At 47.1% G+C, this 11,558-nt stretch overlaps 6 protein-coding genes across 6 annotated transcripts; 4 read left to right on the top strand and 2 right to left on the bottom strand.

Annotated features, from left to right (window-relative positions):
* The first annotated feature begins 2 nt into the window (after nucleotides 1-2).
* On the top strand, nucleotides 3-1,836 carry EDB82DRAFT_502056 (pyridoxal phosphate-dependent transferase). The gene is made up of 2 exons (XM_025736321.2): nucleotides 3-112; nucleotides 172-1,836. Exon 2 carries the CDS (start codon nucleotides 338-340, stop codon nucleotides 1,700-1,702), a length of 1,365 nt encoding a protein of 454 aa, XP_025586939.1. The 5' UTR covers nucleotides 3-112; nucleotides 172-337; the 3' UTR covers nucleotides 1,703-1,836.
* A 628-nt stretch (nucleotides 1,837-2,464) lies between these two features.
* EDB82DRAFT_556829 (pyridoxal phosphate-dependent transferase) lies at nucleotides 2,465-3,847 on the top strand (the record flags this gene model as incomplete). The annotated part of the gene is made up of 1 exon (XM_025736319.2): nucleotides 2,465-3,847. The coding sequence occupies one exon, from the start codon at nucleotides 2,465-2,467 to the stop codon at nucleotides 3,845-3,847; it is 1,383 nt and encodes a 460-aa protein (XP_025586938.2).
* Nucleotides 3,848-5,306: 1,459 nt separating this feature from the next.
* Nucleotides 5,307-6,491, top strand: EDB82DRAFT_556825 (uncharacterized protein; the record flags this gene model as incomplete). Its single annotated transcript, XM_025736318.2, has 2 exons — nucleotides 5,307-5,684; nucleotides 5,838-6,491. 2 exons carry the CDS (start codon nucleotides 5,307-5,309, stop codon nucleotides 6,153-6,155), a joined length of 696 nt encoding a protein of 231 aa, XP_025586937.2. The 3' UTR covers nucleotides 6,156-6,491.
* Nucleotides 6,491-7,821, bottom strand: EDB82DRAFT_197609 (uncharacterized protein). The gene has a single exon (XM_025736317.2). It carries the CDS (start codon nucleotides 7,568-7,570, stop codon nucleotides 6,644-6,646), a length of 927 nt encoding a protein of 308 aa, XP_025586936.1. The 5' UTR covers nucleotides 7,571-7,821; the 3' UTR covers nucleotides 6,491-6,643.
* Nucleotides 7,822-7,827: 6 nt separating this feature from the next.
* EDB82DRAFT_502053 (uncharacterized protein) lies at nucleotides 7,828-9,707 on the bottom strand. Its single transcript, XM_025736316.2, has one exon. It carries the CDS (start codon nucleotides 9,534-9,536, stop codon nucleotides 8,073-8,075), a length of 1,464 nt encoding a protein of 487 aa, XP_025586935.1. The 5' UTR covers nucleotides 9,537-9,707; the 3' UTR covers nucleotides 7,828-8,072.
* Nucleotides 9,708-10,434: 727 nt separating this feature from the next.
* Nucleotides 10,435-11,203, top strand: EDB82DRAFT_537422 (uncharacterized protein; the record flags this gene model as incomplete). Its single annotated transcript, XM_025736315.2, has 3 exons — nucleotides 10,435-10,922; nucleotides 10,989-10,998; nucleotides 11,055-11,203. Exons 1-3 carry the CDS (start codon nucleotides 10,746-10,748, stop codon nucleotides 11,201-11,203), a joined length of 336 nt encoding a protein of 111 aa, XP_025586934.1. The 5' UTR covers nucleotides 10,435-10,745.
* Nucleotides 11,204-11,558: the final 355 nt, after the last annotated feature.

Below are 11,558 nucleotides of genomic sequence, written 5' to 3'. Positions count from 1 at the left end.
GCATACAGCCACATTCTCGGTATTGAGTCTCTATGAACCACCGCAATTACCTTGCTGATGACCCTCGCTGGGTCTTGACCATGTGTCGGTCTCTACTAGAGCATCTGTCTCGGTGCGTAGGTGTGCTCCCGTCACAGGCAGAACGCCTCTTGACTGATATTCTCTTGGTAGCAAAATGGTCATTTCGATGTTTAAAAAGCCGCCGCTTAGACTTCAAAATTTCCGTTAACACCTTGTAACCACCATATGACGGAGGATTAACTCTCACCAACGGTCAATTTTTCTGCAAGATTTTGGATTTATAAATTTGTTAAAGCAAAGTTCACCTTGTCTCATCATGACTACTGGCAACCATTCAGAACTTCCACAGACCGTTCAAGAATGGCTTGAACTCGACAAAAAGTATCGCATCAAAGGCCGATATGATATCTCTCAAGTCCTGGTCAGGGGCGAAGGTGTACGCGTCTGGGATGTTGAAGGCAAAGCCTACATTGACTTCGAGTCAGGCCAAGTCTGCGCATCGACAGGCCACTGTCACCCAGCTTATACCAAGGCCATAGTTAACCAGGCAGGCAAGCTTGTTCAGACAGGCTCCGGTTATACTAGTCCATCTCGAATCCTGCTGGCTCAGAAACTTGCAGATATCATGCCTGGGAATTTAAGCCGTTCCTATTTCGCCTGCACCGGCTCTGAAGCTACAGAGGCTGCAATCCGAATGGCCAAAGTGTACACCGGCCGAACAGAGATTGTAGCTTTGACCCGTGGTTACCATGGAATGACTCATGCCAGTCTATCGGCAACCGGGTTGGGTGGCAAGTTCAAGAGCGTCCCAGGTAGTGGTTTGCCGGGCTTTACACACATACCCACCCCGTATAGCTACCGCAGCCCCTACAAAGACGACCAAGATGACATGGCTGCTTTTCGTCAAGGAATCGAAACTATTCGCTGGACCACGACAGGAAAACCTGCTGCCATCATTCTTGAAGTCGTTATGAGCGTTGCCGGTATGATTATTCCCTCCAAACAATACGTCCAGGCTATTCGCGAGTGGTGCACACAGACTGGCGCACTCATGATCATCGATAAGGCTCAGTCAGGTGTTGGGAGAACGGGAAAATGGTTTGCCATTGAACACTTTGATGTCATTCCGGACATTATTACCACGTCCAAGAGTCTCGGAGGCGGAATCCCGCTTTGTGGCGTCACCACCACGCCTGAGATTGCGGACCGTGTTGCCGAACTAGGCTATCATCAATCGTCTTCGCACACTGACGACCCCTTCCTGGCCGCAGTTGGTCTCGCCAACATTGAGATTCTCGAGCGTGAGAAGTTGGTACAAAACGCCGAAGTGATGGGAAGATATCTGAAAGATGAGTTCGAGAAAATACAAGCCAAGCATGACATTCTGGGCGATGTTCGCGGCTTAGGTCTCATGATTGGTCTTGAGATTGTCCAGAGCAAATCCAGCAAGTATCCTTCGCCTCAGCATGCGAGTGCCATCAGCGAATATTGCCGAGCCAATGGATTACTTCTCGGTCATCGACCAACTGGAGCTGTTAGCGGCAATTGTATTCGGATTTTGCCGCCACTGACACTGACTTATGAAGAGGCGGAGGAAGCTTTGTCTATTTTCAGAGATGCTGTCGCTTACTCTGAGTCGACGGTGGAGGCTGAATTTGCAGATGGTACGGCCTGGATGTGATAGCACCAATCGACAGACTGTTTAAAGATCATCAACCTCAACTATAGTTTGTGAATCTCAATATGCTACTTGAAACTTGACGTGAGAGAACTCTGTCACATGTTGTTTCTGTCTTCCTTCTACAATTAATCGAGACATCTTGTCCTCGCAATTCTTACCTGTACATGTCGGGTTATCTACAGCCCCTGTAAAGTAATTCCGAGCCTCTCGAGTGACATGTAACATGAATTGATATTCTACGAAACGCAGAGGGTAAATGCATTATTACATAGTGCTAACATCGAGACAAGAGCCTATGTCAAAGCTTGACGGACACATGTAAGGGAGATTTATCCCATCACGCATGCCGGTAGCAAGCTACGGATGAGGTTGCCGGTCGTCGTGGCGTGGCTAAAAAGGCAGAGACACATCGAAAGGTGAAGGGCAGTATCAACTTGGCAATCCCCATAAGTAAGGTTAACAATTGAGTCGGTTTGATCTAATTGTGCAGTTTGTACCTGGGCTCGGTTTCACAGCCTGTGACCGACAGCCCCATATTTTGACCCGTGAGGTGGATATTCGGCCCCGGGGCCTCAGGCCGAGGAGAAGTATTCGGAAGCAGAGGATGGGAATGGTTTCGTTACTTATAAAGGATCAATAGACCTCAACTTATGTCAAACGAATCATCACAGTATTTTGCATTCTACTATCTATATCTTGACTTTGCTCTTGAGTCGAAACCTGTTCCTCAACACTGTTCTCAATACACTGCATTCTGCTACCATGGCTATTCACAAATCATCATCCGACATTCATCATCAGGGAAAACCTCCGTCCCTATATCAAAACGCCGATCAGAAAAGTCTCTCGGTTTCCGCTGCTAAGAACTTGGCTTTTTACGGAACTGATTTCCATCAAGATGTAATAGTCGGTGCCCTTGGAACGTACATTTACACCGCCTCTGGCCGAAGGATCCTGGACTGGACATCAGGCCAAATGTCTTGTCTGTTGGGCCATGGTAATCCCGAGATCGTTGAGGTCATCACCAAGCACGCCATGTACTTGGATCACCTCTTTTCTGGAATGATCTCGCCACCCGTCATTTCTCTTGCACAGCGACTCTGCAGCGCTCTTCCTCCTGGTCTTGATAAAGCCCTCTTCTTGTCTACCGGAGGCGAGAGCAATGAAGCCGCTATCAAAATGGCAAAGATGTATACTGGAAAGTTCGAGGTCGTGGCTCTTGGAGCATCGTGGCATGGTATGACAGCTCAGGCTGTTGGGGCACAATACCACTGGGGTCGTAAAGGTCATGGACCATTGATGCCAGGCATGCATATGCTACCCCGTCCCAACAGCTACCGTTCCATTTTCAGGATGCCGGACGGATCGTACGACTGGAAAACTGAGCTTGATTACGGCTTTGACATGATTGACTCACAATCATGCGGCTCTTTGGCTGCCTGCATTGTCGAGTGTGTTCAAAGCTCAGGCGGCATGCATGTCTTACCTCCAGGCTATCTGAAAGCACTGAAAGAACATTGTGTCAAGAGGGGCATGCTTCTTATCGTTGACGAAGCACAAACTGGTATCGGTCGATGCGGTAGCTTTGTCGCTTTTGAACAGCATGGGATCGTTCCGGATATCCTCACTCTCTCTAAAACACTTGGAAACGGTCTGCCACTTAGTGCAGTTGTGACCAGCAATGATATCAACCAAGTGTGCAAAGAAAAAGGGTTCTTTTTCATTACGACACATGTCAATGATCCAATCCCAGCGGCCGTCGGTGATAAAGTACTTGAGATTATATTGCGCGATAACGTCATTGAAGGAGCTCGCAAGTCTGGAGAACGACTTTTCAACGGGTTATATAAATTGAAGGAGCGGTATGGTTGTATCGGAGACGTGCGTGGGAGATGTCTTTTGGCGGGTGTGGAGATTGTTACAGATAGGGAGAGTAAAACGCCAGCGTTGGATCTTGCTGCGAAGATTGGGGATAAAGCGTATGAGCTGGGTGTCTGGGCGAACTTGTCTACTCACCAGAGTTTCGGGGGAGTTTTCCGTATTGCGCCACCTATTTCTGTCACGGAGGAGCAGATCGACGAAGGCTTAGATATGCTGGAGAAGGCCTTTGCTTCGGTGGAGGGAACTCTTCCGCTATACCACTGAGGATAGAAAGTGAAGCTTGACAACGCTTAGTATTAGTGATAGGCGGTTTAAGAATCTTTTATCCACTTATATTGAAGGACTGGAAATACATGTACATTGAGCTCCATTTTTATTCCAGAAAGTCCAAGCTAACGGTAAAACCACCTTATTTCTCTTCATCCTACAGAATGCAGGGTAGTAACGAGCATCATAGTTTTGGCTCCCAGCATGAACAGGATTGGAACACGCCCAATTCATCAAGAAACCTCACTAAGCCTGGATCAATACCCCAGGTTGTAAAAGCTTCATCTTCACTTCAAAATACTGGAGCAGGCCCCTATCTGCACGCTATGTGGCCGAAGATGATCATGCCGGGCGACATCTCGGTGCAAATATCACGTCCTCAACTCAGCTTACCGGCATCTGAGCGTATTGGTTAGCTCGCTGGTCTCGAGAATAAGGTTACTCTTGAGCCCTACTTTCGAAACTTCAAGCTTTAGAGCCAGGGCAAAAGTCGGTATTAGACTTCAGAGGCGGAGCAACCAAGTAGAGCCACACTCGCGTACATTTAAGATGAAAGAAAGGAGTAAGATGTCGCACCTTCTTGAATACGAACATCATCTGTTGTAAGTCTAGCTTTAGCATGTCATTTTCATATTCATCGTCTCCCCTTCCTCTCCTTCAGACAGTTAGTCCATACAACCTTCAACCACCTGTTGCTCATCCTCATACAGTTATTGTTAAAGTTGTCTCGCGATAATTCACTTTCCAATAAACATACACAAATGAAAATTCAACTACCTGCAGTCAATATGAAAGTCACTGAACTCTATGTTTTGTGTTACAAAAGAAGCATTTGTCGAGTTGTTCACACAGCAGCCACTTCTTCCTCTTTCAACCCTCAACCACCAAGTTTGTCAAACACCTTCACAATCACTACCCAAACAATCAATCAAAACGACTCGGAGCCTGACATTTCTGCTACCCATAGCTTATTAACATGGGACTCCGAACAAGCCCCGATCCGAACATCTGGGGAGTATGTCAACCATACGGTGACAAATGCTCCAGCTTGAGCACACCAGAATTGTGCGATAGCTTTTCGGATCTGGAAAATCGACTACAAGTAACACGTAAAAAGCTCATGTCTGATACTTCGATGAATGATGACAAGCATTGGAATGCCTGCCTGGAAGTTTCCCGACTCCACATCCGAACAGCCCAGGTCGCAGCATAAATTGCACTGGGCAAGTTTGACACGCCTCATCAAAGATACCAAATATGGTACGGTCAATCGGAAGCCTATGAACTCAAGTTGCGGTATGACAGCTGGACACAGTGGGAGAAACTTATGAGAAAGCACAAATCAAGAATCCACAAACGCTTTACCAGTTACGAATCTTTCAAACGATTGTTTACAACATCGGAAATTGAGGGCTCGTCGCTTCATTTTGAAAGCGAGAAAATGATGATTTCCAAAATGGTGGAGAAGTACTGTCCTAAATATTTCAAAGAAGACTTCCGCTGGGATCCAATTCTTGGACAGTGGGGTTATGAAGTTGTTACAAAGCCTGCCCACCTGTTCCCCTGGTCTGAAAAAGTCTTCATGAATGAAATCTTCGGTGCAGAGAAAGGTGAAATAAACGAAGTCTTCACCCCGCACAATGGTCTTTTCACAAACCCGAAGATTAAGGAGGCACTTGATAAGGGGTACATTGCCATCGTACCAGACATTGATCTTGAACCTATTGACCATTGGCAACCTTTCAACAACGCCGAATGTGGAAAGGCCAAAGCATGGGAGGATAGATCTGTGAAAGACTACAAGATCATTGTTATCGACAAACAGCATGCAGAGGTGAAATTACGCCTATGCGAGTTCTTTTTCGGGAAGGATATCACGCGCCTTATCGATCTGCACAACCGAAGACTAATCTTCATGACTGACTTCCGGCCTCTGGAACGATACATCTAGTAGACGTTCCTGAATGCAATTCTCCATACATATTAGAGAGGTGACTTGAACGCCCGACACGTGCAACATGAACTCCGGAAGTATACACGTTACTGGGGAACAGGTGGCAAGTACGTCAAGAAAAGCCAGTTACTGGGACTTGTTCAGGAACTTGGCCCTGACGTGGGAAGATTTCTGACAGAGGGGCTTGGGAAACCAGAAGGCGAGAAACCTACCTTTGAAGCGGTCCACGCCTTGGTGGAAGCAGTTGCGGTAAAATCCGTAAAGGACAACAATGAGTTTTTGGAAGACAACGATCCAAATGACTCTGATGGCTCTGAATTGTATGAACAAGGTCTCTATTTATTTGACTAAAACTGCCTTGATGGTTTTTTTTATCTTATGCCTAAACATTGTGCCTTGCTGATACTTTCAGCGTTATCAAAATTAAAGTCTTACTTTCTACTCACTGTCGCCGGGGTCTTTATTTATGTGCGGTTTCCGCTCGATAAGACGAATTCTCCCGATACAAACGTGACTCACAGGGCAGCTACCTGAACTAGAAAGTTAAATCCGCAGACTCAAAGTCATAGTGACGGAAGCTCGAAGCCGGGTGCGGTACGAACAATCGGGTCATGTGACATTCAGCTTATTGCTCCCGGCATGATTCCTAACTGTGTTATCTCAACTGAGGAGTCTTTGTTGGTAGTATATATTGTGTAAATTCTGTGATCGATGTGAAAGATCCTCTTCTGTAGCCTGCTCATATATGTTGAATAGTCAAGCTATAAATCGCCAATTCTCCTGTATATGTAAAAACCCCAATATCCCAATCATTAAAATGTCCAAATCGCTAATGTGTATCATGCCTCGCTCGTCTGCTTCAGAAGTTGTTTTTGAAACTCGTACTTCTTCTCTCTTCTGTTGTTCTCTCTTCTGCGAAACTCATCTCTCCGTCTCCTTTCCGCTCTTGTAGTCAATAACCGTCCTTGGGGACTCTCCCATTCGAGCGGTACTTCTTGGAAGAGAATGGGTGTCCAGACTGGTAACAGGCGCTTCCCGTAGTGACCATTTGATGTAGGAAGGATGTTCCATGTTTCGTCGGTTTGGATGTCGCGACGTTCGACGGGTACAAAGGCAGATGGCTCGGGTGGGTTGACTTTTAGGTATGAAACCTTTCTATCTCGATCAGAGCGCCATTCGCGGTACTCAATTTCCGCATGTGTGGCTTGTTCGTCGTTCAAGTCGAGCGCATATTCTTCCTGCCCTTCTAACAATGGCGGTTGTGCTTGGGTGGCGTATTTGGGCTCCCATTCTCTAAGCTTGGTGTGGCATTTTTCCAGCGCTGACCAATGTCGCTCAAGAGCCTTGACCCTCGATTGAAGATCATGAGGCTCATCAGGAATAGGAGCTCTTCGTCCACCTCTGCGCGCAATAGCGCTGACTGTATCCCTAATATCCGTCTCGCGGAGGACCAACCACGTCAAATCGCGACGCGTTTCAAGACTGCGCAGCAGTTTGGAGCAGAGGTTATAATCGTCGCCGGGCAAAGAGGTTGGAACCATCAAATCGCGCAGGGTACGGTCGATGTAGCGAACTTCGCAGAGGGTGTTTTCGAGTCGCGCATCGTTGGGAATATCTCTAAAGGGATTGCAGCGTTCGAGAAATGCGCTCCCCACGCGAGCGTTGGTGCTGGAGTCGCTGAGGGGTTTAAGGTTGATGATTCGCCCCGCAGGTACAGGGACACTGCGGGCCTTGAAGACGTTGAGAAAGCCTCGAATGGCGCTCATGATGCATTTTGTTGTATAAAAAGCATTTAAGGAGAGTGTGAAAGCGATACTAGAAAAGAGAAGAAAAAGGCGACAAGAAAAAAGAGGGGGACATGGGAATAAAAAGAGGCAAAGATAGGAGAAAAGATACTTGTTTCTAAAAGCCTCTGGTGAGAGATGACGGGGGAAATGCTGGGCGCTGGCTTCATCCTTGTCACATTCCGTTTTGCTCCGCTTGTACCTTTTTCAATGCGATTCGGACATTGCCGCGTGCTTTGACCAAGGAAATAAAAGTCGGTGTATTAAGACAACTCATCATTTAAAACAAGACTTCCCTGTAATATAAGATTCAGGAGTTTTGTTTCTGTTATTGTTGAACAAATTCCCTCAACTATTGAGGATTCTTCCATGTCGGAAAAATGGATCGACACTACATGCAACCAATTCGTACAGACAACTTCCCCGCGAAAAAAACAAGACCCCCATACCAAGCCACTGTGCCACTTTCAGGCTTGGGGCTTATTCACCATCGAGCCCGATTCTCCTCTTCGTACAAGTCATACGTGTAATCACTCCATTCATCTTGCAAAGATCCAGCATCAATTCTACTTCGTGTTCCTTGACCTTCAATTCTTCGGGCGCGGAATGCAAGAGATTGATGATCAAGACAGCCATTGATACGACCGTTGCCAAGAAACTCCATCCACCCAGTATTGTCGTTGCCATAAATGACAGGTCCCTGATCTTCACGACCCCGCCATGTGAACTCGAGTCTGTCGTGCGATGATCTCATCGGGCGCTCGTCGAAGCGCAGAACGCCTCTGTACACGCCGAGGTTAAATCTTCCCCAAAGTTCATTACCCGCGAGCGTGAGAGTCAACTCCAAATCGTCGAGATCATAATGGCTCCACTGCTCTGTAACGTCGCTTGAGACAAATGCGTAGTCACCGTTGAGAAGACCCAAAGGTGCCAGGCTGTCATCATCGTCTTGGTCGCTTTCGTAAGAGTCATAGCCGTACCTCGGAGAGCCTTGGTCACTTTCGTGAGAATTGTAGCCGTACCTCGGAGAGTCTCCGTCGGAATAGTGGTCTTCTTCTCGAGATTCCGAGTATGGGGGTGGAGCTTGGTCAAAGTCGTCCCGTTGGACGGGGATACGGCCCCGGGCCGTGAAAGCGCCGCCTCGTCGCGCCATCTGCGGCGGCGGTCTGGCTGGTTCCGAGGCACTTGCATTTGCTGCCGCATTGCGACCGGGTCCCCGAGAGGTACCTCCCCTGCTACAGTGGGCGGTTTGCTTAGTTCGTGGCTTTGCTGGCGTTGTGGATTCTGTCGCTGGTTTCGCTGGGGCTTTCGTCGTGGCCTTTGTCGTGGTTGTAGTCTTTGTCGTAGTCGTAGTCTTTGTCATGGTAGTGGTAGTGGTCTTTGCGGTCGCTTTTGCTGTCGTTTTCGGTGGAGCCTTTGCTTTTGGTGTAGCGGTCTTGGGCGCTGATGCTTTAGGCGCTGTTGTCTTTGCTTTCTTTACGGCGGCGGTATTGTCGTTGTCGCTTGCCTTTCGTTTTGTTCCAGCCGTGCTCTTCGTTTCCGTTTTCGCGACTGGTGTCTTTGGGGCAGGTTTGCTGCTTGTCGCGCCCTTTTTGGCCTCTCGATCGTTCTTCGTCCATTCTTTCTTGAGCTTTGTCTCAAGCTTGCTAACATTAGCAGGTACCTTTAGGTCACCCGCATTAACAGCATCGAAGAGCCGCATGCGCGCGACCGACTTTGTCTTTGAGGGCTGAAGGCCATAGTGGATGAGTTGGGCTTCGAACCAGTGCGCGGGGTGGTCCTTGTCGTTGCCCGAGGTGAAGTGTTCCTTGAGCTCGGTAGCTGTAGCGCGTCGATGACGGTTTTGGCCTGAAGCTTGGGCGAAAAATACACCTTCGGCGAATGCGAAGCCGTCTTCTGCGACCGGAGGAGCTCCTGCCCAGGCGCTGGCAGCGGGTACCTTGGGCATCGTGAACAAAAAATATCGCTTGTTTAGGAGACGTGTTTCATTGCGTGTCAATGAGGGGCGATCTGGAGATTGCTGTGGGATGAAAGTATCGCCACTGCTTCAGGTGCCAAAACTTTGCTTTTTTAGGGGTTATGCAATGCACAGTTTTCACACCTGGCGGGCACTGGCAATGTATTGTTATTTCTAGAAAAAAATCAATATTTATCTAGCTTGTACAAATGATGATAATATTATTCCCTTTATTTGTAAATCTGTTAGTGATCCAAGACTACTGACCTGCTGGGTTTAGCTCAATTATTTCCACTTAGACCTCACGACATTTAACTGATAATGATAAATTCCCTTGTCGCCCACTCTGACTCTTTGAAACATTTCATGGCCAATTATTCTATGTCAGCTAAATTTATTCTTTAATAGGAATAACTGAAGATTAAAATTGGATTAGTCTGGAATCGTAAGGAGTTAATAAAGCAAGCCCTGTTAACGAACTCCAGGGTAACGGGTTGCTCCCGTCATTGTAAGTCAGTGGCCTAGAAAGAAGAACTGCAAAGCCGATATCTATTGCATTATCTCTATTGCCATAGACAATAGTAACTCAAAAAAAATCAAAGGATAACTGTGCCAGGTTGCATCTAGATTGTATTTCTTGTATTTTAATGCAGTTTACCCAACTCTATCTGACCCAATATTAGTTTGAAAGCTACGGGGCAGCGCCTGGTTCAGGTCACACTAAAAACCGTTTCAGCCCTGCCAAACTGATCATCAGCCTGAAAGCCATACGGCACCATCTAGTCAGATACGAGAAGGTGCACTAATATCTGGGTATCCTCATGATATCCCCAATTCATACACGTTCAGTCTTGTCTCACTATCTACACTTTACTATACTGCATAAGCCCCTACTTTTGTTTCTTTTGACCACTTAAGCTTTTGCCCAGGACTTCTCAGTTTCTTCAAGGTTATTAATAAAGGTTAATCTGTCCACGCAGATTAAGTTTCTAACAAATCTTTACATCAAGCCTAGGTTTTCCAACATAGGCGCAACTCATCCAGCTTGAACTCGATAATGTCGGTGACTTATAAAAGAAGCTTCTGTCAAGCCGTACAGACAGAAGCAACTTCTTCCTCTTTCAACCTCAATCAAATTAACTTAATCCCGGTCCAGGATTGTTTCTATTGCTTATCTTCCTACGAACCTATATCCTAAAGATGAAATACCTTCTCATTTCTCTCACACTTACGACATGTGTCAATGCCACAATCCCTTTTCTCGGCCCTCGTCAGTCCTTGTGCGATGAAGGCGATGAAGTCTGCGCCAATGGCTGCATTCCAAACTCCTATAGTTGCTGCCTCCCTGCTGCTGCCAGTGGATGCGAACCTGGAACTGTATGCCACGTAGGCGATGACGGAATTCCTGGCTGATACCCTGTCGGCAAAGACTGTAATTGCGAGGCCAATGACAGTAAGTCTTTGATGAGCCCACTGCCACTGCTGATAACTTTGCTAACACCACCGAAGGATCTAGTAACACCGACAACGAAGCTTCAGACCAGTACACCGACTATGGTAATACCGAAAGTACTGGTGCATATGATGCAGGTGCCTGTAGCCTAATCGACGGCACTGTCGGCTATCTCATGGTTGGCGCTATGGCTCTGCTACTCTGAACGGGAGATATCTAGGACCTATGAATGGTTGGTGGTAGAGGTGGCGAATCGGGGAATGTGTTATCTCGATTAGTCACAGGTTTCTAACGGAAAACTCCATTCTTGCCTACAGCTTAAGCAAGATCCTGTGTTTGTCTATAAACGTCAGGGCTGGATGCATATAGGCTGACCTTGGCTTTCCTATATTGAAACCAATATTGTTGGTTCCATTGACTTGTTCTTACTGATATAAAATATCTCTCTGTCCCCAAGACTTACTGTGAGCGTGACAATATCGCAGAGTACAACTCGAGCCACACAGGTCGCTCTGGGCCTGTTATTATGAGAACGGGAACGTCCCACCCTAACCATGCTG

The sequence above is a fragment of the Fusarium venenatum genome (assembly GCF_020744135.1).
Source record: "Fusarium venenatum strain MPI-CAGE-CH-0201 chromosome Unknown EDB82scaffold_2, whole genome shotgun sequence".
Classification (NCBI taxonomy): Eukaryota; Fungi; Ascomycota; class Sordariomycetes; order Hypocreales; family Nectriaceae; genus Fusarium; species Fusarium venenatum.
The sequence above is the reverse complement of the archived record's forward strand: the minus strand, read 5'-3'. Positions and strand labels throughout refer to the sequence as shown.